At 39.6% G+C, this 27,486-nt stretch overlaps 1 protein-coding gene across 11 annotated transcripts in view; it reads right to left on the reverse strand.

The window, feature by feature from the left end:
- Positions 1-27,486, reverse strand: part of FRYL (FRY like transcription coactivator) — a 187,793-nt gene that overhangs the window by 105,292 nt on the left and 55,015 nt on the right. For all 11 annotated transcript variants that reach the window (XM_039368293.1, XM_039368291.1, XM_039368288.1 and 8 more), the window contains exons 2-11: positions 16,733-16,932; positions 15,295-15,348; positions 12,941-13,080; positions 11,882-11,978; positions 11,458-11,537; positions 9,122-9,202; positions 8,241-8,409; positions 3,636-3,728; positions 3,003-3,101; positions 2,117-2,218 (exon numbers count right to left, since the gene is read on the reverse strand). In XM_039368293.1, coding sequence (XP_039224227.1) covers positions 2,117-2,218; positions 3,003-3,101; positions 3,636-3,728; positions 8,241-8,409; positions 9,122-9,202; positions 11,458-11,537; positions 11,882-11,978; positions 12,941-13,080; positions 15,295-15,348; positions 16,733-16,852 — 1,035 coding nt within the window. In that variant the 5' untranslated portion in view covers positions 16,853-16,932. The remainder of the gene's footprint in view (positions 1-2,116; positions 2,219-3,002; positions 3,102-3,635; positions 3,729-8,240; positions 8,410-9,121; positions 9,203-11,457; positions 11,538-11,881; positions 11,979-12,940; positions 13,081-15,294; positions 15,349-16,732; positions 16,933-27,486) is intronic.

Genomic DNA, 27,486 nt, shown 5'->3' on the forward strand with positions numbered 1-27,486 from the left:
ATTTGGCGACCCCCGTGAAATTGTGGTTTGACCCCAAATGGGGTCCCGACCCACAGGTTGAGAACCGCTGCGCAAGAGAAAGCAAGGTTACATCAGAAGTACCATACAACACATAATATTCTGCTCCGATCTCTGATGCTATTATTGTTTTTCTATTTGCTCTTTCCCCCTCCTTCAGCCTTCTGTGCACTTACAGGAGAAAGGGAGATATTCCATTCAACAGATCATCTACATTAGTGATGAGCAATCTGCATTAACATAAGACTCCTCAAGCCTGCTTCTGTATTTTAGAGTACTTTTCAGATTAGGCCACTGAAGTTCAGGGTCAGCACTATTTATTTTGGAATATATGATCCTCCCACCCACTTTTTTTTTTAAAATAAGATTAAGGGGCTGAGCTAGGTAGTTGATTTAAGATTCTGTAATGTTTAAACATCACTTTTTTCCCCATTTTGTTCCATCATGTCCGATACAGTACTTGGAGGCCCAGACCAGTGCCTGCAATTTTTTCAGAAGTAGATTGCCACTGCCTCCTCCCTAGGGCAAAGACATAGTAGCCCTCGGTACCCAGCTGATTTTGTGCCTAAGGCAGGGGTAGGCAACCTCGGCTCTTTTATGACTTTCATGGACTTCAACTCCCAGAATTCCTGAGTCAGCATAGCTGAGTCAGCATAACTGACTCAGGAATTCTGGGAGTTGAAGTCCATGAGTCTTAAAAGAGCCAAGGTTGTCTACCCCTGGCCTAAGGCAAGACTCACAACTCTCCCAATTTCTAGCCTGATGCCTTAACTACTACACCGGTGATGGCGAACCTTTTAGAGACCGAGTGCCCCAAAACTGGCCCCGCCCCCTACCCCGCCCTCATTCTGCCCCCATCTCCAGCCCCGCCTGCCTGCAGGGCCACTCACCGTCTCCAGGGCCCGCCGTAGATCGCCCAGGCAGCCCAGCAGCGCTATGGTGGTCACACCCTCTGCCCGCATCCTGCAGCATCAACTGCATGATGGGGTGTGAGGGCAAAGTCTCATCTACGCTGCCTGGCTGCCATGTCCTTGGCTGCACTGCTCCGCGTGGGTCACGCTCGGGGGCGACTCTCCTTCAGGGGGGCTGCTGGAGAGGAGGGGGTCGTGGGGGGAGGGGAGGCTGGGGCAACGGCACGTGTGCCCACAGAGAGGGCTCTGAGTGCCGCCTCTGGCACCCGTGCCACAGGTTCGCCACCACTGTACTACACCAAACTGTCATTCGTTTGCCCTTAATCTCCCATGAAAATGCAAACAGCTTGATATTTTAGCATCCAACCTGGGGGTAATAAATAAATGTAGAAGCAAAAAATAATAATAATAATAAGGAGGTGCAGCTCCTGGCTGCAAAAACGTTGCTGACCTTTGGTCAACATCAGAGCTGCACTCAAGAAGGCTCTTGGATTTAGGAACCGATATCTCAAGCAGCTTCCACTGGAAAGCAATTATTAAAAAGGACTCGTGACCAACCAAGTCTAACCTCCCCAAAGTAAATTTCTACATAACTAGAACTCACAATGGATAAAAAGAGCACAGGCAATATGAAAAATCAGTTGAGAAATATGCAGGAATAGGTTACTCTGACTTGAAATCGCTTCACATTACAAGCCTTACGAAGAGGCTTGAAAACAGTCTCACAAGTTATTGTGAGCGACAAGCGTTATATTCCTGCCCAGATAATATTACCTAATTGCAATCAAACCCTTTGTTACCATCTATAAACAACAAGCTCGGAGAACACCAAGGACTCTACAGTTCGACCCTGAGTTACAGATATTCTCTTCTATTAGACCAGTGGTTCTCAACCTTTCTAATGCCGTGACCCCATAATACAGTTCCCCATGTTGTGGTGACCCCCAACCACTTATACATCACCGGGTGCCAGGGGCGTCGTCAAAGGGGGAAAAAATGGCGGACAGCCTTGTTTGGCGACCCCCGTGAAATGGTCCTTCGACCCCAAATGGGGTCCCAACCCACAGGTTGAGAACCACTGTATTAGAGCCTTACGTTTATTTTATATGGACATTATTTTTGTGGTTAATCCAGATTGAAAATATTACTTACTAAATCTGACAGGAGCATGACGAAACAGTCCTTACCTTCAAATGAGACAGACAATTTTGTAGGAAGATATGCCAGTTATTTAAAAAAAACTGCTTCTGACTGACACACAACAAACAGGTGATCAATGGATACAAAGCCTGTGAGAGAGGAATAATTTGTTACACAACTTTCAGAGAGACCAAAAATAGTATGGTTGGGTTATTTAAGCATGGAAACTCAATCACTGTATGTTCATATTAGTAAAGTTGGAAGGGACCTTGGAGGTCATCTAGTCCAACCCCCTGCTCGGGCAGGAAACCCTACACCATTTCGGACAAGTGGCTGTCCAGTCTCTTCTTAAAAACTTCCAGTGTTGGAGCATTTACTGCTTCTGGAGGCAAGCTGTTCCACTGATTAATTGTTAATGGACCAGTGAGCTGTATATATCTAACCAACTGTTGTGCATTCAATGAAATATGGTTGAACGAACTACAGTTTGATAAATACGTTTGATAAATACAAATATATGATTCATTCTTAAATTAGCCAGAATCCTGATATATGGGGAGTATAAATGAATCTAAACTATAACGCTCAGCAAACAGCCCCATTCAGGCCCGCTTTAAACCAATATGGGAAAACAGCTTTTCCCTTCAAACAAAACCTAGGTTTGGCACCTGAGAAAAGTTTTCTAAACATTAGTTTACACAAGTGAAAATGCTCCCTTCCTTCAGTTGTTACATCTATAGAGAACCAGTCCACAATATAAAACAATTGGATTAAAATACAGTAACTTCAGTTGTTTAAAGTATCCTATCAAGAAAAAAGCTTGTAGTTCTCTGTCAAATTCTGACACCCTAAATAGCTGGTGATCCCAGATATTTGCTATGTGACATACTATCAAATTGCACGTACTGTATCTTAAGACAAAAAATAAAATACCAATGAATGCTTCTTTCTTGAGCTCAGCTCAAAAGTTGTCTGATAGAGCATCTCCACAAAATTTTTCAGACATGGCACATTCACTTCATTTTTAACAGCCTAGAATCAAAAGAAACAGATCTACAGCATATCTTCAAGAATAAAGAGTCATGTAATACTTTCTCACACATTTAAATCCTGTTAATAAAAGCAATTCAGTTTTACAACATAACACTTAGTCCAAGTCCAAACACTTTAAAGATTTACTCTGAATACTGCCTATATGTCCTACCATAAATAGCAAAGAAATAACAGAGAGACAAAAAGAACAGCCATACATTTACTTTAATTCAACTGGTTCCTCTGCTGTTTGTTTTTTTTAAAAAAAAGAGGGTTTCATTGAATTGTGAGAAAGTGAATTTTGGCCTTAATATTACAAGCAAACCCCATAAAGGATTTTTTTGTTAAAAAAAAACCAACATATTTGGTTGTAAAAAAAAATAGACTACATTCATCGTTATCTGTATGACAAAGTACACTCAAATACAAAAAAAGTGGGTTTTTTAGACCTGCGAATTCCATTTGAGGAGAAAATGTCTCTACTTTGGTATGTATACCACATACTGTATTTGTGAAATAATAAATTATACTTACAGCAGCTACAGGGATGAGAATTTCTACAAACAAACCAGCAAGCGAATGCTTTACGTCTTTATCTTTTACTTCCAAAAAATACTGTGCACATTCCTGCAAGAAAACAGCTATCAAATTTCTGCTGTGCACCATCTTGTTTAGTAAGAATAAATGAAAATAACAGAAAACAAAACCCTGTAAATTGTAGTCAAAGTACTAGATACAGGCAACAAAATAGTCCAGTTTAAACTGGAATGAATTTAGAAACCTTACATTAACAGCTCTTCAATGATTTTATTCTAGAAACATGTGATTAATCGACCATAGCTATTTTACACAACTAATACATCAAATCTGTTTGCATTACTACGCTTTTGCGTTTCAGTATTTAATGATTATGGGTCTCACAGTTTAAGGATTGATATTATAGTATAGTTAGGGTTAGGCCATGCTGTGTTTTGCTGATACGTAACTGACAGATTGGACGCCAAATTGCGATTTTAATATAGATTTTATCTGTTATTTATTATTTTATTCTAGAATTTTTAATTGGATATTCCTTGAGTGTTTTTAACTTGTTCTGGTTTCTAGTCTTTGACTGTAATAAACTTGACTTGACTATATACATAAGCTGAAGCTAACTGAGATATGAACAATTTTTTCCTGTGCAAAATTCCAGGTTTTTGAAAATATTACACCACTTTTGCTAATATTTGTGACGATCCAAATGCCATTTTTTGCTAATATTTGTGATGAATCAAATGATGACAGTGTTCAACTCTTTGTGATATTCAGTTACATATATTAAGGCATATTTTTTCCAAGTCTTGAAGACCACTGCAAAATTGATATTTTGAAGCCACTGAAACAAATATTCAAAACAAAGATTCGGTTAAAAAAAAAAACTATCTGGAATTGGTACTGATTATGCTCCTGCAATGCCATATTCAAAAACAATTTTTCAGAAAAAAAATCTTTTATGGTTTCAGCATGCAAAATGTCATACACAGCCAAATGTTGCCTTCTAAAATTTTATGTAGAGATGTATGAGACGGCTTCAATACTACTATCAAAGTAGTTAATTATGTGATAAGGAAATAATTCTACTTCAGCTTGTTTACTTTCCTTTCTGACGATTAAGTAGAGTGGATCACAAAACTATTCTATTCTATACTGATTTCAGTTGTTGACAAAGAGCAAGATGTTGGGACAAATAGTTGAAGAAAGACACTGTCCCTTTTTTGGAATATCACTGAAAAGACCAAGTGCTTAAAACTTTCAAAATGATGGCTTTTTCACCATTTTTGTTCCTTATGATGTTAATTCAGTGTTTCCCAAACTTGACAATTTTAAGGCATGTGGACTTCAACTCCCAGAATTCCACAGCCAGCAATGCTGGCTGTGGAATTCTGGGAGTTGAAGTCCACATGCCTTAAAATTGTCAAGTTTGGGAAACACTGATGTAATTCAAGAATTTATACCCAATCTCTAGCAATGAATACATGCATTCAGGAAATACTTCCCAGAACTCATGAGTAAAATCCTATTTGGAAACTTATGAGAAACCAAGAGGAATTTTTTGAAGTCAACTTCGTCCACACATTCCCAGAGGATTACACATAGTTAACTTTCTTTGATTTTAGAGTTTTCATAAAGTACTTTTCTTTTCCCCTAATTTATTTCCTGTAAAGAATGTTAATGTATAACCCACTACAAATAGTAATCTAATTGTGGTGGGTTATATATTAACATTCTTTACAGGAAATAAATAATATGTAAACCACTACATAATTGAATCCCTAGCCAGCAGCTTTGTGCTGATAATCAAGTAGGGGAAAGTAACTTTTTCAATTTAGGTTTAATCTGCTGATTTTCTTTTAACTTTTTAAATGGTGAAGAAATTTCAACTATCTAGCACAGTGGTTCTCAACCTGTGGGTCGGGACCCCATTTGGGGTCGAACGACCATTTCATGGGGGTCGCCAAACAACACAGTCCGCCATTTTTTCCCCTCCCTTTTATTCTATTGGTTTTTGAAAGCCAATAGAATAGACTCTCTTAAATAGAGTCTAATTCTATTGGCTTTCAAAAGCCAATAGGAATTGTCCAGGCTGTCTCTGCCCTGCTGAGCCCGCCAAAAGTCCCATTCTGCAAACGGTGCTGCAAGTTGTCTGCAGCGAAGGCGAGCTGTCTGGAAGTTTCCATCCCTCCCTGCTGAGCAACTACTAAAAATGTAAGTAAAAGAGGACCAGGGGTGGAAGGTGGGCGGGCGCAGGGAGGGTTGCTGGCGCGCGTGGGGCCCGGCGGGTGCTTTACTTCCCTTGGGCTGGGCCAGCTGGTGGCCCAGCCAGTGGTCGCCCTGCGCCATCTCTGCCGCTTGCCAGCTACGCCTCAGCCGGCGCAGGGGGCGGCACCACGCATGTGCGGCACTCCTGGGCAGGGGAAGTCCTCGACTTACGACCGGTTAGGGTCACGGCATTAAAAAGATTGAGAACCACTGATCTAGCACGTTACACCTCTACCCCGAGTTGCACTGGTTATCAGAATGTTTCTGTGTTCAATTCAAGATGACAGTATAATTTATAACGTCCTTCATAGCATGGGACTGGGTTATTTGAGGAACAACTTTTCCTTGACCTAATTAGATACAGAAGGAGATACATGTTCTGGATCCTATCTGCTGAAGAGTGCCATCTAGTGGGGCCTAGGAAGAGAGGTTTTTCTCTATTATCCCTCTGGAGATCAGACTGGCCTCCATCCTACTGACTTTCCACAAGGCCTAAAGCAGGAGTCCCCAACCCCCAGTCCATGGACCAGTACCGGGCCGCGGCATGCCAGCAACCGGTCTGCACAAATAAGCAAAGCCTCATCTGTGGGATGCAGGCAGCACACAAAACCACGCACTCTCCGGTCTGTGGAAAAACCTTTCTCCACGGAACTGGTCCCTGGTGCCCAAATAGTTGGGGACCTCTGGCCTAAAGTCTTGGTTTTGGCATTGGGCTTGGGTATCTGGGTGTGTGGTAGAGTCTGTATAGTGGTTCTGCTGATTGCTCTTGATTTTGGTAATCTTCAGCTACTGATTTGTTTTATTGATTTTTTATTTATTTATTATGTTTTTAAGATTAGTTTGTACTGTACTTTCCGGCGTATAAGACAACTTTCACAAGCTTTAAAATTGGCGCCTAAGACGGGGGTCGTCTTATACGCCGAGTTGTCTTATACGCCGGAAATAACAGTAGTTTCCGGCGTATAAGATGACTTTCTAGGCATGCAACTCGGCGCCGAAGACAGGAGTCGTCTTATACGCCGGGTCGCCTTATACCCCGGAATATATGGTATTTGTGTATGTTCTTTTTTGTTTTGTTTTTTGTAGAATTTTAATTACTATGAACTGCCCAAGAGTCATGTATCTGAAACAGGCGGCTATATATATAGTGAGATGGGTGGCATATATAAATTTAATAAATAGATAAAACATACATAAATGCATAAAGAAAGGAATTTATCACAACTCAGCCAATAATAAACATAGCAATTACCACTCCAGATGAAATTACTTCAGCTTTTTAGGCTAAGATAAATAAACCTTCTTGCCATATCCATAGTGCCTTTTTCTTCCATTTGTATTATAATGCAATTTAATTATCATTAATTAAATTAGAAGCATGTCTGAGATGTTACATAGTTTTAAACATGGCAATCATAATTTTTCCAATTGGTGAAGCAGGGCATTAATACGTTTTCCAGTATTCTCTATATTCCTACCCACTTTGACTACTCCTAAATTTCACACAGGTCCTCCTCTTTTACACTCAAAGTCTCACACCATTTTAATAATCTTCTCTCTTTACATATATAGCTATAGCTATATATCTTTACAGCTAATTTTCATTCCTGACTCCTTAAAGACTCCATTCTTGCATATTCTTAGTAAAAGATCTGCATTATGCTACTTCTCGTACTTTCTGCAAACTCCTCTCATACATACTGTATAACTCCCACCTCAACTTGCAATTCCTATGCTTAATTGCTAAGTTACAATTAAACCTAAGAATAATATCATTTGATTATGTGCCATCAAGACATATCGGCACTTTGCAACCACATCGATTTTTTCCCAGGGTGTTCTGTTTAAAGCTTTCCAATGATACACTCATTTCCACTGTTAACTGCTTCCATCCATCTTCTTCTCTTTCTTTCTGCCTTTCCCATCATAACAGGCTTCTCCTGAGAACTAGATTTACATATATGGTGTTCAACATATGATAATATTGTCCTGAGTGTTCATGGCTTGAATAAAGATGCTAGGTTAATTTGTTTAATGAATTTCTTTTCTTGGCTACCCACAGTATTAAGATTTTTCTTCCCAACAACATAGTTCAAAAAAAATCAATGCTACTTCTATCCTGCTTCTTCAAAGTCCAACTTTCCCTTCCAACAGAATGTCACAGAAAAACCACATGCTTAAACATTTCCATGGTCTTTTATCTCTGTGTCCACTTTACTATCCTTTCTTTCTTTCTCTAGTTAATTTTAGGAAATATATAGCAACAACCTGCACTCACGCATTCTGTAAAGTATAAACTAATGAAGGATTCCCTAACTGTAATACAATGAAATAGCTTACCTGCATGAACTGAAATGATGCTTCAAAATCTTCCACAGGATACATTTTAACTCTGAAAAACTTCATCCCCATAATTAAGCTGATGATACTTTGTACCACGTGAGGACTCTGTTCTTTTTGCCTCAGTTCCTTTAATTCTGTAACAAATTTTTTTCTAACAGCTTGAAACCTAAGTCAAAGAAAGGCAGATCGCAAGCTTTTCAAAAAAGAATAGATAAAACGATTTCCCGCAAACAGTAAAATAATTGCACTCATTTTAAAAAAGATAGTTACAACCATACAAACAATACTGGCCCATATTAGATCACATTAGGATATATGAGAAAGTCGGGGTGATTCCTCCTGAAGCTAATAACCAAATTCTGCTTCTTAAATTAAAGTTTACAAAGGACTCCTTCCCAAGATGGCTGCTGAACGGTAGGAATTTTTCCTTTTCCTGCCAACAATCTGCTGATTTTGCTGCCAAAGCTGGTTCTCTGGCAGGGTTGATCCATGGATTTTAATGTGAGCACTTAGGAATGACCCAAAATGGGTTTTGAATAGCTATGGATCCACTTAGGGAGTCTTGAAGATTCCCCATGGGGGCAACTGAAAAACATTAGGCCAATCCATCCTCCTTCAAGCAGTTTGTTTTCTAAGCACACCTGGATTTTTAACTTTCACTTTTTGAATTTGTTTTACTTTGCTTTTTGTCTTTAAGTGATACTTGCAAAACAATTTATCACTGTGGCAATTGATCAGTAGATGGTATTATACGTTAACTAAATAATTATTTGTCATGCTAAAAAAGCACATTACCTATGATCATTAAGCATTTACAGTTATATATAAACATGTGTCAAAGAAGAAATTTTTGAGTGTCAAAAAAAGAAGTTGCTTACTTTGATTGGGCAAGAACCCCTATCACTTCTGCATATAAATCTGCAATGATATGGACATTTCCAGTGTTGGTCCCTGAATACCTACAATGAAAAGAAAATGTACAAAAGAAAAACCACACATTTGATATTAGGATACAATTAACACAAGGCTGCACATACAGGCAGACCTCAACTTACAACCACAACTGGGTCTTGAATTTCCATTGTAACTTCTTGTGGTTGTATAGGTCAAATCAGACTCAATTTTACATTTTTTATGATGATTGTTAAGCAAATCACAAAGGCATTAAACAAATCATGTGGTCATTCAGCAAATTTAGCTTCCCCCATCACCATTTTTCTTGCCGGAAATCGGCAAAACGGTAGCAAATTGTTATGCTGCAGGATGCTGTAACTAGTCATAAATGTAGCATGCTGCAAATGCCCTCTTTCCAAGGCAATTGTAATATTGAACCTTCACTGAATTAATGTTTGTAAGTCTAGGATTGCTTGTAAGTCTAAGCTGCACACTACCAATTCAAGAAAAAAAAAACAGATTTAAAATACATTTTAAAATGAGTTTCAAGAGTGGTATCATACTTGGGATAATGATTCCTCCTGAAGCTAATAATCAAATTCTGCTTCTTCAATTAAGGTTTACAAAGGACTCCACCCCAAGATGGATGCTGAATGGTAGGATTTTTTTCTTTTCCTGCCAACAATCTGCTGATTTTGCTGCCAAAGCTGGTTGTCTGGCAGGGCTGATCCATGGATTTTAATGTGAGCACTTACGAATGACCCAAAATGGATTCTGAATAGCTATGGATCCACCTGGGGAGTATTGAAGATCCCTGTGGGTGCAACTGAAAAATCATTGGGCCAATCCATCTTCCTTCAAGCAGTTTGTTTTCTCAGCACACTTGGATTTGTAACTTTCACTTTTTGAATGTATTGTTTTACTTTGCTTTTTGTCTTTTAAGAGTTGACTGGCTGGCTGAATGCTGATTTACTCTAACGCCCTCCACCCCGCTGAATTTTTTTTCTTTCTTCTTTTGATTTATGTTGCTGTCTTGAATAACTTCCGCTTTTCTATATGGAAACATGGTGGTGAAGTGTTTTTACTTGATTTACATCAATATTGGATTTTTACCACAGGGCTTTTGCATTTTACTAATTTGTCAATATTTGGAGCTTTTTTTATTTTCTTTTAACTTTGGATTGAAAATATCCATACAATATCTTCCCTGCCTAATTCATATAGAGCAGTGTTTCTCAATCTTGACAATTTTAAGGCATGTGGAATTCTGGGAGTTGAAGTCCACATGCCTTAAAATTGTCAAGGTTGAAAAACACTGATATAGAGCAAAAATGTATCAGATTATAGACAAGCATAGTTGGCTAAAAACACCATTCGGTAACATTCAATCTTTGGTTGAAATTTTTTTTGAAAGTTTGATGAAATGATGATGTTTGTGGAAAACATTCAGATGCATCAAGCTTTGGAAAAATCAAATTCACAAAAGGAATGTGATTTGGCATCAATCGATCTGTCACAAAGAAGTTGGGACTGTATAGACTTTCAGACCATTTGTTCTCTGCTACTGACAGCTAGCAGAACTTGAAACAATCATCCATATTGCCCTTTTAATTCACAATGGTGCAAAAATCCCTGTTGTACCAACATGTGCGAAGTTCGAATAAGATACAATTAGAGTCAGTCACTGGGACTAGAGATTTAGTGCCGGACCCATCCTCAGGGAACTTCTCTCTCTACAGTATGTGTCTGAATACCACAATCTTCTAGTAACTCCACTTTCTAGCAGGTAATTCAACAATGACTTCCAGAAATGTAACAAAATTTTGCACCAATCCTATAGCAACAAGCCCAAGAATCATGTAATCAGTACAGAAGAAATGTCGTACATTTGAAACCATCTAGGCAGAATTTTAACCGTTGATAATGTTGACTCTTAATTTTATTGTATCCATTCAGAGTTATTTATTAACTATCGTATCATTTTAGATATTCTTAAATCAGCATTTTAATACGGATACTATTATTTTGCAATATAGGATGGGAAGGGGTGCTTGCATGTTTTTTCCTCGCAGGATCCAGGCCTTTGCAGGCCTCAACTTTATACAATCTCTTTAGGAATAAATGTAGACAAACTCAGCAGGATGGGTATCTGTTAAATCATGAAGATGTTGTTTAGCAAAAAATATAAATAAAACTTAGCTAGCTTTTTATTAAGCTGAACTCAAAAAACACTTGCACCTTCTCTGAGATGCTGGAATAGTCACTACTCACTCAAAAGTCAGAAATATTTAAATATATTTGGTTTCCTACATATACTTACCCTTCCTTGTGTTTAAAGTGCTTGAAAGCCAAATTTAGAACTTCATGAACTAAAGGGTCAGGCACTGGATGAACAGGTATCTGTAACAGAGAGGACATGTACTGCTTATCCTTATGGTTTAAGACATTTTATTGGAATGTGGATTGTCACTGTTACTGGATAAACATGTGCAAATAAACAGAAGGGCGTATTTTTATTTGGGGATCTGAATAAATTAAATGACATGCTAACAATTCTGAACTCTCCTTTTCCCACAGAAATATTGATTTCATTTAAACAGAACTATATTTTGCAGTGCACAATTAAGGAAAAAAGACTAGCATGTCACAGTTTTGGGATCCATCTCTAAGCAGAATACAAAGACATTCAGCTGTTTTTGTAATTTAAAAAATAGTTTATATATAGCAGAAATTAAAGAGCTTACCTGTTTTAGAACTTCTACTAAAACTAAGCAAAAAATAAAATCTACAGCTAAGTCCCTTCGTTCAAGTAGATAATCTCTCTCTCGCTGCTGCTCATCTCTGAAACAAATACAAAATATCAGATATACTTGACATAAGACAAGCTACTTTCTCAAAACAGAAATACATGTAACTTTTTATGTACATGCATACAGTCAAAAAAGTTACACAATTATCTTTCTATACCAATGCCCAACTTTATCCTGGAATTCCATACTGCCCTTACAATCTGACAGCAGCAAAAAGAATAAAAAATAGGGAAAAAATCTATTAGGAAATTAAGTCCAGAGAAACACCCAATTGATCATTATTGCTCAAAGCAACAGTCAGGAACTGCTACTATATTTAACCAAATAAGGAATTACAGTATACCATTTCCTAATTGCTTTTGAGTATCTGAGTTTAGAGCTACTTACATTTTCCTTCTGTAGCTATAGCAATAATTGATCAGCTCTGACTAGCTATCAGCATGTACTGCTTTATTTTTTTTTAGAAAATTTACAATCTTCTTTAAATTATTTTTTTCCAAACAAATTATTTTTGCTCTTCTGTAATTTTAAGTTGCAGGCTAGAATGGTCTGCTCTTGCATGGTGAACTTTATTCATAGTATCACCACGCTTATTAATTCCATAAAACTATATTTCAATATTTGACCACTGATGAGTATTAGAAGAAGGGGACGGCAGAGAATGAGGTGGCTGGATGGAGTCACTGAAGCAATAGGCGTGAGCTTAAATGGACTCCAGAAGATGGTAGAGGACAGGAAGGCCTGGAGGAACATTGTCCATGGGGTCGCGATGGGTCGGACACGACTTCGCAACTAACAACGTGAGTATTATCTGTTATTTAAGTTTATCTATATGAAAGCATGGACTGGGGTTGAGTTTAAAGTTGACAGGTGACAAGCCTAATATGTTTAGACCATGTTAAAGCTGACATTTATGAAAAGTCTAATTAGTCTAGGAATATGTAATTAGAGGATGCAATTATCCACAGATGTTTATCACTACAATGCACTCACCCCTTAGACTTTGTGCTGGACCGAGGTCTGTATTCATAGGATTCGTCTTCAGTTCCATTTTGGCGTTTGTACCAGTCAAACAAGGTGCGTAATAAGGAGGGGAGACAGTGCTCTGCTACTGAGCTCATAGAGCTTATCAACTGTCAAGATAAAATATTACGGGTTTCTATAAAGTAATTAATCTATATCAGTGATGGCAAATCTTTTAGAGACTGAGTGCCCAAAAATGGGCCCCGCCCCCCATTCTGCTCCCTTCCCTGCCCGCTCCACCCCACCCCACATGCTCCACCCCTGCTCCGCTCCCGCGCCACCTTCCCGCAGGGCCACCCACTGCCTCCACGGCCTGCTGCAGATTGGCCAGGCAGTCCAGCAGTGCCATGGCAGCCCCGCCCTCCACACGCACCCCGCAGCATCAACTGCACGTGACAGGCCGTGAGGACGGAGTCTTGTCCCCATTGCCCAACTGTCACAGCCCAACCTTGGCTGTGCTGCTCCGCGTGGGCCACGCTTGGGGGCGACTCTCCTCCAGGGGGGCTGCTGGTGAGGAGGGGGCTGTGGGGGGAGGTGAGGCTGGGGCAACGGCGCATATGCCCACGGAGCTCTGAATGCCGCCTCTGGCACGCATGCCATGGGGTTCGCCACCACTGATCTATATAATATCTTTTCGAGAATCTTCTTAGATATTTGTGGGTGGATGCATAAACTGTAGCGCAGCTGTAACACCATGGCATCATCTGTCATTTTTATGCTGCAGCAAAAATCTCAACATGTATTTATTCAAACATAAACACCAAGCTTTGTACTAAGTTATACTAGTTCTGTGTTTTCAAACTCTGCACTGTGATCCTTAATAGATACATGAATTTGTATGACATATCACATGATTTTTTAAATAAAAAATTAATCTTCCTTTTTTCTTTTTATGACAGTGATTCATTTCTCATTCCACATTTCTCATTTTGATTGGTGTAACAGCAACTGTAGAAAAACGTGAATCACACAATACGGTGCTGCCACCTAACAAAAAAAATTACATTCTGAAAGACTCGACATTTAAAATAGTGAACCATGCTGACTTTGCAATCCTATAATATTCTAGAGATATTCCCAATATTATTAATATATTACTAGAGCAGTTTCTGCAGGTGCCAAGAGACATAAAAATATTTCTCTGAGAAGCCATATATTATATGTCTTATAAATTACAGAATATAAAATTCTTTATTGATGGTTTATAATGTAGAATTCTTTATATGTGATTTAAAGAATCCTTGTATCTAACTAAGAAAAGAAAGCATGTGGAAAAATACCATGTACAAAAGTCTGAGTTTCATTAGCCATACCTGAGGCAATTTTTAAAAAACTGTGGCTTCTTTCAAGAATTCTCACGATCTCCCAACAGATTCACAATCCACAATCTGACATTATAGGTTAACAAGTTTTCCTATTGGTGGTTAACATTTAGGCAGTGATGGTATCCCAGGTTGGTATAAAACCCAAACCTGATATAAGAAGATATAAGAAATTTTATGTACCCCTATCATTTTCTTTGCAATGTTTGGCTGTGAAAGTTGGACCATAAGAAAGGCTGAGCGCCAAAGAATTGAGGCCTTTCAACTATGGTGCTGGAGAAGATTCCTGAAAGTCCCCTGGACTGCAAGGTGATCAAACCGATCAGTCCTAGAGGAGATCAACCCTGACTACTCTCTAGAAGGCCAGATCCCGAAGTTGAAACTCAAAATACTTTGGCCACCTAATGGGAAGGAAGGACTCACTGGAGAAGAGCCTAATGCTGGGAAAGATTGAGGGCAAGAGAAGAAGGGGACGACAGAGAATGAGGTGGCTGGATGGAGTCACTGAAGCAGTAGGCCTGAGCTTCAATGGACTCCAGAAGATGATAGGAAGGTCTGGAGGAACGTTGTCCATGGGGTCGCGATGGGTCGGACACGACTTCGCAACTAACAACAATCATTTTCTCCAATAAACAATTGAATCAGTACAATGTTTTTGACCAATGTGTTTCATTGGGTTCTCTTTATCTAGTTACACGACTTGTGTGGAGAACAGATCATATTTTAAGTAATACTTGTGCAGAAATACTGAAAATTCAAAAAGGTCCACAAACCTTTAAGCACTGCTGTATCTTCTTTGATGCAACTAAATACTTCTAAACTAAGAAAAAAATCTGAAATGTTTCAATTATAAAATATTACAGAAACCTGCTTTTAATCAGCTTGTGCAACAAAATCTGTCAACCAACTTACAGTCCCTAGGAAATGTACATCTGTGATCTCTACTATTTAAACACCCTATCAAATACAGGGTTTTAAGTTTTGAAAAGAAATTTTACCAACCTGATCAAACTGAAGATCTTCACCTCTCTGAAGAGATCTAGACAAGAGTTTTTCCTAAAATAGGAATAATAAAGCACTGAATTACATATAGTGCAGTATTATACGTGTACCCAATATAATTCAAACTGATCTCTTTTCTTCTAGATTTAATTTTTGAAATATAGTTCTACGTTATATTGAAATGCATTTACTACATACAACATAAATCTTTAATTAATGGTGTTGCTAAGAATGTTTATACATACATACTTACCCATCTTATTTTGCAAGTCAAAAATAAAATTATAAATATAATACCACCAAATTTCAACAAAAAAGTGTAGTTCATACTACGAGGGAATATTTACCGTATTTTCCAGCGTATAAGACAACTTTCTAAAGCATGCAAATCGGCTCTGAAGTTGGGGGTCGTCTTATACGCTGAGTCGTCTTATACGCTGGAAATTACGGTATTTTCGGCGTATAAGACGACTTTCTAAGCATGCAAATCAACTCTGAAGTCGGGGGTCGTCTTATACGCCGAGTCATCTAATATGCCAGAAAATACGGTAATAAAAATATATGATTAAATTGATTTAGTTAACCTAAGAGTACAAATAAATTTCAGAAAAACAGATACAATTATAATATAACAATACTGATCAGATTAAAAATTTATATTATGATCCACTAGAAAACCAGGACTGGAAAACAGGGTGGGGAAAAATTAAAATTAACACATTATATGTCCGAAAAATTGTACACTGCCATCTTGAAACACCAAACAGGTCTTTGCTTTGTACTAATGTTTACTATCATTTTCATTCTATCCAACTCAATGTAGCAGTTCCACAAGTATTTTTTATTTAACTTTGGTCCCTTTCCCATTAAAAAAACAGTGAAAAAAACTCTTGCTGAAGCAAAAAACTGAACTCCAACTAATCTTTATAGCTGATCCAACAAGATACACTGTATCAATGTTATATTCAATATCATGTTCAATGTTATTAAAAGCTGTTCAGATCCTATAAGAAACAATTATCAACAGTATATTTCTATTAAAATAGCCTGAACTGCCAATATTTAAATCTAGTTAATACATGTCAGCTAAAAATATCTGGATTTAAGGTATACTCAAATTGTACTAAAATAAAGGGAATTTTAATCAGATACAAAATAAGTCTGCGCTTGGCTAATATAGTTCTGTTTTAAAGTTTTATAACTTGTAAAATCTCTAAGTACTTCCTTTGCTATACTATGTATTTTTATGTTAACACCCCTGTAACTCTGATCTTACTAAGAAATTAGCTACTTGGAATGAGAAAGGAAAGGAGAGGCTATCAACATTTCCTTGTGCTTCATTGCATATTACAGCTTTTCACCGTTTCTTTCCTTCCAAATTAAGATTAAATAATTTAAGGAAAACAAAAGCCGGAAGAAGGCTGCAAACAGAACTCACCAAAGGTTCAGCCATCACAACTTCAATTTTCTTTTCAGCTTGAATGGCAAACTCAGTAAAGAGGCTCTTGATGACATATTCACCAGGTTTGACATCCGGATCAATGGTAATATTAGACATGATGACACTTCTCTTTTCCCAGGTGGAACTGATGGCGGGAGAAATTCTGTGCTTAGCAGTGCTTCTGGCTTGTGCTGAGGCTAGAGGAATAGAAATATGGATCGTTAATAATGAAGTAAATCAAAAGTATCAGCACTTCTTACAAACAACAAAATATTTTAGAAGGTTACAATTTAAGGAAAGCCTCAAGGAGAGGAGAAAGCTCTCAGTGGGGTTCCAATGTATACAATGAAGGATAAGTATCACTGACAGATATTGGGGCCATCTGCAACTAAACCAAAGATACTGGGGATAAACATAGGCAGTTTGTGCTTCCTTGACAGTACTTACTGTGCTATCAATAGACACAGTAAAAACGGAAAAGCAATTGAAAACTACGAAGGATATAGTAATAGTAATAGTAGTAAAGTTGGAAGGGACCTTGGAGGTCATCTAGTCCAACCCCCTGGTCGGGCAGGAAACCCTACACCATTTCGGACAAATGGCTGTCCAGTCTCTTCTTAAAAACTTCCAGTGTTGGAGCATTTACTGCTTCTGGAGGCAAGCTGTTCCACTGATTAATTGTTCTCACTGTCAGGAAGTTTCTCCTTAGTTCTAGGTTGCTTCTCTCCTTGATTAGTTTCCACCCGTTGCTTCTTGTCCTGCCTTCAGGTGCTTTGGAAAATAGCTTAATTCCCTCTTCTTTATGGCAGCCCCTGAGATATTGGAATACTGCTATCATGTCCCCCCTTGTCCTTCTCTTCGTTAAACTAGACATACCCAATTCTCGCAACCGTTCCTTATATGTTTTAGCCTCCAGTCCCCTAATCATCTTTGTTGCTCTTCTCTGTAGGGATTATCTAATTATATTTCTCTGGGTTGATCTATCATTGGAGGATTTTAAGAAGAGGTTGGTCGGCCATTTGTCTGGAATGGTAGAGGGTCTCCCGTTTGAGCAGGGGGTTGGACTAGAATAGAGGTCTCCAACCTTTTGGGCATCAGGGACCGGTTCCATGGAGAAAGGTTTTTCCACGGATGGGAGAGTACGTGATTTTGTGTGCTGCCTGCATCCCACAGATGGGGTTTACTTGTTTGTGCGGACCGGTTGCTGCTATGCCGCGGCCCAGTACCGGTCCACAGACCGGAGGTTGGGGACCCCTAGACTAGAAGGTCCCTCCCAAAGCTGTTGTTCTGTATTCTGTAACTAATAATTGTTTTTTTTCCCCTTTGGGAAGTGATAGTCAAAGAAACAAAGTAACTCTCTTTATGTCTTAGTAGTTTTTATTTATTTATTTGGCTTACATCCACTGCAATCTCAGCAGCTGCTACAGATTATAACCGTGGTGGCAAACCTATGGCACGCGTGCCACAGGTAGCACGCAGAGCCCTATCTTTGGGCATGCGCGCTGTCGCCCCAGTCCTAGGCCTTCAATTGGGTTTTATAAAACCTTTTCGCTTTAGGCCTCCGCCGCCGTGTGCAAAAAAAAAAAAGGTTCAATAAATCAATTTCAACTTCTTTTGGGAAAAAAAAGATTTTGCAAAGTTGGGATTGATTGAACTTTTTAGTCCCACCCAGTCTGCCATTACCACCACAGCCACGCCCACCCAATAGGCCACGCCCACCCAATGGGCTACGCCCACCCGGCACCCAATGATACATAAGTGGGTTTTGGGTTGCAGTTTGGGCACTCGGTCTCTAAAAGGTTCGCCATCACTGGAATATAACAAATATGTTAAACATACACAGCTTAGCTAAAAGATGCCATAAAACTCTAAAAATTAAAAAATATCAAAGGAAGACAAAAATAAAGAAATATAATACAGTAGAGTTCTTAAATTAGCAGAATCCCTTCTGAAATAGCTCAATTTTCAGCGTCTTTCTGGAAACCGACGAAGAGGTCAAGTTGATCTCCAAGGGGGGGCAGTTTAAAGCATCGGCATCAAAACAGAAAAGTTGCATCTTCAAAGTCATTTCCCCCATACATCTTGAAGGCATGGGGCAAAAAAAAAAAAAAAAATGCTCCAGAGAATCCACTTTGATTCCAGTTGGAGCAGGCTAGGTGTCTTAGTCATGAAGGTTTTACAGGTGAACCTTAAACTGAAAGCCAATTGCAGGCCCTGCAAAATTAATGTTATATCTTACCAGCCCCAATAGCCAAGATACCAGCAAAATGGCCACCTGGTTACCAGAATTGGGTGATTCAACTTTAGCAAATTCTCCAGTACACCAAATCAAAGGGATAAGTACATTTTTCTGTTTACTAAATGTAGAGACCACCATCATACTCCAAGCAACAACTGATGGCAGATTGAAAAACTGAAAGGATTCAGTCTGTTGCTGATCTGCATAATTTCCTTTCCGAGTGAGCTAATCCTCATTCTCCAGAAAGCAAGACTCCAAAAGCCCAAAATATCTGTCCTCATGAACAGTATACCAAACTACAACACTGCTGCCTAGTCAACATCCATGTATAGATGAACACAGTACCTTTTGTTCAAAAAGGACAACACAAAAAACAAACAAACAAAATCCGAACTAACAATGGATGAGAAGCCTCAGAAACAGTTCCACCCATGAAAGCCATTAACAGATAAAGAGACAGTAAAGGAAATCTAAATCTTAAGAGGTAAGTACAAGAGATTCAAAATATCATAAAACACACATACCCACATACCCTTGTAATCCTGCATCCTATAAGAAAATAACAGCAGGAAACTTTGGCAGGCTCATAAGTTTATTACAGCCCTAATATATCAAGATTCTATTACATCCTATTCTACCTTATTACAAAGCAAAGTTCCAAAAAGTATCCTACTGTGAGTCAGCATTTTGCATTAGATTTTGCTGGTGAAATCCTGGATGCTCTGAAGATCACAAAAAAGGGGCCAGGGACAGCAGTCAACCCTTCACTTACGCATATTCATGGTAGTGGTGAATGCTTTTCCTCTACAGCAGTGGTTCTCAACCTGTGGGTCGGGACCCCATTTGGGGTCGAACGACCATTTCACGGGGGTCGCCAAACAACGCAGTCCACCATTTTTTCCCCCTTTTCCTTAGATGTGCTACTCCCTTTTATTCTATTGGCTTTTGAAAGCCAATAGAATAGACTCTCTTGAATAGAATCTAATTCTATTGGTTTTCAAAAGGCAATAGGAATTGTCCGGGCTGTCTCTGCCCTGCTGAGCCCGCCAAAAGTTCCATTCTGCAAACGGTGCTGCAAGTTGTCTGGAAGTTTTCACCCCTTCCTGCTGAGCAACTACTAAAAATGTAAGTAAAAGAGGGCCAGGGGTGGGAGGTGGGAGGCCGGCGGGTACAGGGAGGGTTGCTGGCATGCGTGGGGCCCGGCGAGTGCCTTACCTCCCTTGGGCTGGGCCAGCTGGTGGCCCAGCCGGTGGTCAGCCTGCGCCGTCTCTGCCTGTTGCCAGCTACATCTTGGCCGGTGCAGGGGGCAGCACCACGCATATGCGGCACTCCCGGGCAGGGAAAGTCCTCGACATACGACCGGTTGGGTAGTCCTCGACTTACAACCGGTTGGGGTCGCGGCATTAAAAAGGTTGAGAACCACTGCTTTACAGCATGCTGTGATTCGTCTGTCTTGATTAAAATAATCTAAAGAAAATTCAGATTGCGCTGGGGCAGAAAATCTGGAAATGTAATTTTTCTATCTCCAATTGAATAAATAAGCGACAACTGATAAGTGAAGTAACAGAAATTATGGACCCGCTCATTTCAAACTGAAAAGCCTTTCCTAAAGAAACAAAAAAATTTTTTCAAATAGAACAAGCTAAAAATTGTCAACTCCTTTCAAGGCCAACGTAAGCATTATTCAATATATATTTGATGAGAACCAGGAAGCATAGATGAGTAAGGGGGACTCTGCCAACCCAGATAAAAATGGTGACTGCTTCAATAACTGAGGGCCGCAATTCACCGTTGGTAACAAATTGCTGAATTAGACATGATTTTTTTAATATAAATTGTGCCTGAAATTGTTTTGCTGTCAAAATACTGAACAAGGTGCTAAATACTGCTTTGCAAGTAGTTGGGCAGATCTGTATTGACATTCTTTTAAGAACGGAGAAGATTTAATAGCTAAAAAGCAGAAGTTTTCCCCCATTGTAGTTCAGACAAACAGGCCCGTACAAATAATTTCTGCGTCAATAAAACCTAAGAAATGTTTGTGATGCTAGAATAGTGATAGCGAACTTTTTAGAGACTGAGTGCCCAAACTGCAACCCCAAACCCACTTATTTATCGCTGGGTGCCAGGTGGGCGTGTTCCACTAGATGGGCATGGTTGTGGTGGTCATGGCAGACTGGGTGTGTGTGGCCAAGGTGGATACGGTCACCTTGATGTTGCTCGTGGGGAGGGGCTCCTGTGGGGGCTGGCCAGGGATGGGGGAGATCCGGGGGGTCTCTGGCAGATGGGATGATGGGCAGGAGGCTCGTCCTGCGGGGTGAGGCAAGGCGAGGCAGGGCGGGGGTGCCATTGTTGCAGGGCAAGTTGAGGCAGGGCCCCCCGCACACAGAGGCCAGCAAACGGATGGAGGCCGACAGTGTCCATCAGCAGCCACAGCCTGCCGGCCCCTCGACCAGTGCACTCTGGGGCTCCTCAGCCCGCCGCCAGCAATTCAGAGAAGCTGTTCTGAGCTGGAAGGATAGCTGACAGCTGAGGAGGCAATGCAGTGGGTCGTGCCCGGGAAAAGGAGAACATGAGAGGCCAGGAGGGATGGGAAGGGGGGGAGGAAAACCAGCCGTGCTGGGATGCATCTGGCCACATGAGACCTTGGTGAGTTAGCGGGCGCCTGGTTGAAGAGGGATGGTTGCCATCTCCAAGGCATGGTGCGCGTACCCACAGAGAGGGCTCTGAGTGCCGCCTCTGGCACGTGTGCCATAGGTTCGCCACCACTGTGCTAGAAGTTCACTTCCTCTGTAATTACTTAATGACGCCGTTTTCATATATATATCAATACTTCAAGTCTTTAAAATGAAATGCAGAAAGCCTTTTTTAATCATAAAAGGGGTGTTGTCTTACCTGAACGCCTTTTCTCAGCATGATGATGGAGAATCCACGAATGGGATTCTCCATCCTCATGCTGGAGAAACAATAGCTTTCAAAAACACATAGTAGAGACCTGTTTTTGCTAGAGGCAACTAACCTGGACACATTAATGCTTGACAAGACCGTCTACAGTCCAAGGAGCAACTCAAGATATGAAAAATCTGATTCAAGAAGAAAGATAAGATAACCTTTATTGTAATTTTTTTTTAACTGTGGGCACAACGGCACACATCAAAAATGAAACTTAGTTGCCCGCTCTCAAAGTGAAACACATACACGACACAACCTAAACACACTATATACAACCATAAAGAAAGCACGGAGAATTATAACAATGGTGGAGATAATGGCCTTCCTGGCTACAATTCCAGAGATAGAGCCAATTCAGGGTCATTAAACAGAGAAGCAAAGCAAGAAGAATGAATTAGATCGAAGACTTGTGAATAGCAATGATATCTGAGTTTCTGCACCCTTATTCCCTTCTTGCCAATAAGATGGGGCAGTAAAAGTGATTTTCCACAAACCCGATTTAGCCGTTCTGAATGCCAATGTGCTCAGGGAAATGAATTACTGCAAATGAATCAAGGACAAGGTTCATTGCCAGCTAACTAATTTTTCTCACTGAAGAAAAACAAAATGGAAAAATGGGAGGAAAGGGAGTTATGAGATCCTAGAATAAAAGGATAAATCAAACAAGTAAACGGCCACACTTGCTTAGAATTCATTCACCAGTGTAGGATGCTGAATCTTATAAAAATGGATGGAGATGCATAGAATTCTTTAGATAAGCCTAAGACAGGGGTAGGCAACCTTGGCTCTTTTATGACTTGTGGACTGGCTCAGGAATTCTGGGAGTTGAAGTCCACGAGTCATAAAAGAGCCAAGATTGCCTACCCCTGGCCTAAGACATAAGCAACAATCACCACCACTTGTTCAGTCCCTAGATACACAAATTTAGATAACATTTGTGTATTTTTTAAAAAACTTATTAGCATAGGCTTCAAAATTAATTGAAAACCAAAACGTGAGGATTTTAAAACTGGAGAGGATTAAACTGTCCTCTTCCACATTCAGTGCTGGGCAAATTTTGACTTTAGTGAGGGAAGATGTTTTGAGAAACCGGAGCTGAGATGCAACTCCATCTTAATGAAGAGATGCAATTCTCCTCAGTGAAGAAATGCCAGGTCATGAATCTTTCGAGAAGCATAGATAATCTTGGTGAGTCAACAATAATTCACAACCATTGAGGCTGTTAAAACTGCATCAAGCGGTGATGAAGAGGCAATTGGCCAAATCCCTGCAGAACTTAAGTTTCCTTGTAGTCAGTGGATTATACCTCTCCTGACGCAAAAGAGTTGGCCTAAGACAGGGGTCCCCAACCCCGTTAGGAACCGAGCTGCCCAGCTGGAGGTGCACTGAAGGCACGTCTTTCACCTCCGGGTATGAGGCAAGACTGCAAGGGTCTGGGCAGGGGCGGGAGAGTGGCTGGGCAGAAATCGGGAGTTTCCCCAAAGCCTCATTGGAGGGGTTTATTCTGTTGCTCAGAGTAAGAGCATAGTACCAAGGCTCTGAATAAAAGTTTGATAAGGACATCCAAAAGGAACCACTGATGATCTCTGCACAAAACAGTTTGTCATCAAAAGGCAAGCCCACTGTCCTAGATCCTGCTTCCAAAGTAAGCCTAGTACTAATGGCAAAGCACAATTGAGATTGCCATGCCCTCTTGGTTAACTGAGGTGTACTATGAACAAATTTTAACTCTTCTCAGCAAAGCTTGCCACCTCCATCTGGAAAACTTGGACAATCTTTGATATATGTGTTATTTTCCATAAAAAAAAGTTATGGTGTTTGCTGTATAAATGTAATAAATAGCTATGCCGATTACGTTTTTGCAGCCAAACCATCCAATTTTCTGCTCCCGTTGTTGACCAGGCCTTGACCATGATGGAATTCGGAGGCAATGAAACAAAGCTTCTCTCGGGCGAAGACTAAATCGTGACTGGGGTTTCCTAGCTTAAGGAGAGAGGCGTGGCAAAGATTGATTGACTTAGTCTCTAGGGCAGGAAGACAAGATCAACCCATTTGTGGATTCTCCACTCGTCATGCTGGAGAACAAAGCTTTCTCAACAATGCCTGCCCAGCAACAAACAATCTATCCAACCCCTCCAGTGACCAGCCAAGAGGTCACAGCAACAGAGCGATCCCAACCCAGCAACAGCCAAAAACAGAAGACGGGGAAACGGTTCCAACCGAGCAACTGCAACAGCAATAACAGGCTCGCTATGAAACTACAGAGCCAAAAATAAAGCTGTTTTATTTCAGTATCGTGCAGTACATAACAGCAACTTGGGCCAGCTCAGTAGCAAAAGCAATCAAAGAAAAGTTGCTTGGATGCTGCTAGGGCAGGGAGTGAAAAGACTAACTTTCTCTCCTTGTCAGAAAGGAACTGTGAAAAGATGCTCTCCCCCCCCCCCAAAAAAAGTGAGGGAAAGTAATTCTGAAATAACCCCAAAGTATCATTCATCATTTGCTAGTATAAATTCTTCAGAAGTAGTGTAATTAATAGTTTAGTATTTAAATTTAATGTATTTAAAATAAATTATAAATACAGGAGCTGTGGTGGCACAGTGGTTCGAATGCAATATTACAAGCTGATTCTACCAACTGCCAGGAGTTCGGTGATCGGCTGAAGATGGACTCAGCCTTCCATCCTTCCAAGGTCAGTAAAATGAGGAGCCAGACTGGTTGGGGGCCAATAGGCTGACTCTGCAAATCACTTACAGAGGGCTATAAAGCACTATGATGCAGCATATAAGTATTCAGTGCTACTGATATACATTATAAATAGTTAAAAATTTATAGAAAAAGAATGCAGAATTACAAGTAGAGAAATCATGTAGTTTAAGTAAAACACGCTCACTAAATAGAGGTAATCCTCAATCAGGAGGACTGGGAATCCATTGCTAAGCCATGTAATCGTAAAGCAAGAAGTCATGTGACTGCCCCAACTTATGACAACAGTTCTGGCTGTGATCATTAAGTGAATGATGTGAAATGTTATGCGTGATGTCATACAATCGCAACTTGCAAACTGATTTTGCTTGTCAGAAGCCAGCACTAAAAGTTGCAAATGGGGATCAGGTGACTGTTAAAGAGTCTCTCTTGTTAAAGACAGATCCAATCTAGAAATTAAGGAGAAATTTTTTGACAGTAAGAATTAATCAGTGGAATAGCTCCTGGTGGAGCTGGAGGTGCTCCATCGCTGGAGGTCTTCAAGAAAAGATTAGATAGCCATTTGTCTGGGATGCAATAAGGTCTCTTGCTTTGGGCAGCAAATTGAATTAAAAGAGTTGAATTAAAGTCCCTTCCAATCCTATGATCCAATGATACTATGACTGTAGGATGCCACAAACACCATAGTTGTATGCCATTTGTCAGAGCATGCAGTCTTATTACGCTGAGATAACCCAGGAGTAAACACAGTAAACGGTGGTCTATGTTAAATGATGGTTTATCTTACACTATATTATACATCAGGAACAATATACATACATCTGCTAATACAGCAGGCTCCAACAAACCACAATTACAGCAGGAAACAGGAGAGAACAGAGCAGCAGAGCCTCCCCTTTTGTAAAAAGGCTCTTAAAGGGACATAGACCCTGCTGAGTCATTCCCAACATTATCATACATCTCACATTATACAAGCTGGTTAGCTTCTAAATCATTACCATGACACCATTCAACCAAGAAAAATTCTATTAGGAGCTACCAGAAGCAGCAACATATTGAAAATTTTAATCTTTAATCCCTTCAAATGACGTTCCAATTTCTTCTCTTCATCTCCTCTTAATTTTAATTCCATGGCTTACCATTTTCTCTAAAATGCAATAAAAACTCTGATCTTCCCATATCTCTAAGCAAATTTTTAAAGCCTCATCATTCAGTACTAGTCAAGGAAAAAACATTGAAATCAGCTAGAAAAAAATAATATACAGGTAGTCCTCAAACTTCCAACTGGTTGTTTAGTGACTGTTCAAAGTTCTAATGGACCTACCTGAGGGGGCTACATATGACATGGATTCAAAGTTTCAACATCGTATTCTCCCCAATCACATTACCATACTTGGGGCACTCAGAAACTGGGCCATATTTAAGGCCATTTTCAGTGACCCACAATCACATAACCACATTTTAAGATGGTTTTGCTATTAAAAAGGTTGTGAGACTGGATTGGTCCTGTGACTGACCCACTTTACAGCGGTCACAACTTGCTACTATAATAGGCAGACTCCATTATGTTCGTAACTCAAGGACTACCTGTATATTATTACCTTGATCAAATAGAGGAAACTGCTACAGAGGTTATTTGGAGAAATTATTTAATTAATTTTGTTTCACTTTTACTACTTTTACAAATCACTCAAGTTGGCAAATATACCTAAAACACCTTCTTCCTCCTATTTTCCTCACAACAACAACCTTGTCTGAGTTAGGTATTGTCAGAAACATCATTCCTCAGGAGATATTCACGTCTACTTCTTTTTCCAGAGAAGAAAAGGCACTTTTGAGCTGTGGCTACAAGTTATAATGGGATGAGGCTTACATAGAAGGGATTTTGATTAAGAAACTACAGTATTTAAAAGCTCTGTTATGGAAGCCTGTTTGGCACAAAAGGAAGGCCAGAGTTAGACTTAAAAAATGGTTTTCTTTATGTGACATTTAATGGAAGAGCCTTAAATCTCACTTAATGAGATAAGGAGATTTTAAAGGACATTAACTGATTTAATATTCAGGATTTATATCTATAAGGGAAATAAATTAGTTACTAAAATAATAGTTTTGAATTATAATATAGAAGATGGATTCAGAGGATAAAGGTTATTTTATGAGTAAGCGATGATATTAGAATGAGAAGTAGAATATGATTGTGAAATAAACTAAGAATTTATTTGAATAATTAATAAGTGTATTTTAGACATGATAACTATTCTGTAATGAACTAAAGGAACCGTGGGTTATCTGAAACCTAACCTATGGACATTAAGCCAACTGGAATACTATAATTGAAATCAGATAAAAGTTAAAACAGGATCTGGAAACATATAAGTCAAAGGTTGTTGATAAATGTTTTAAATGATTGAGTTATAACTAGCAATGTATTAATTTGAATTTGGTATAATAACTAAGGGAAACAGAGAGGAAATTTTTGATGATGTAAACTGACATACGTATGGATAAGCTTGTTATTGGATTATGTATTACCCAACCACCATGTTGCTTCCTTAATGCCCGAAGCTTTGTAAAAATGGAAAATTAATAAAACTTGTTTTAAAAAAAGAAAGAAACTACAGTATTTGCATTGAATATGAGTTTGGAATTAAGCTTAAATTGAATTTGCGCTATTCTTGAAGGATCAAGTTATACCAGTGGTTGTCAACCTGTGGGTCGGGACCCCATTTGGGGTCGAACGACCATTTCATAGGGGTCGCCAAACAAGGCTGTCCGCCATTTTTCCCCCTTTTCTTTGGCCAGGCCCCTGGCACCGGGTGATGTATAAGTGGTTGGGGGTCACCACAACATGGGGAACTGT

This window comes from Crotalus tigris, unplaced genomic scaffold (assembly GCF_016545835.1).
Source record: "Crotalus tigris isolate CLP2741 ecotype Arizona unplaced genomic scaffold, ASM1654583v1 scf7180000020728.642097, whole genome shotgun sequence".
NCBI lineage: Eukaryota > Metazoa > Chordata > Lepidosauria > Squamata > Viperidae > Crotalus > Crotalus tigris.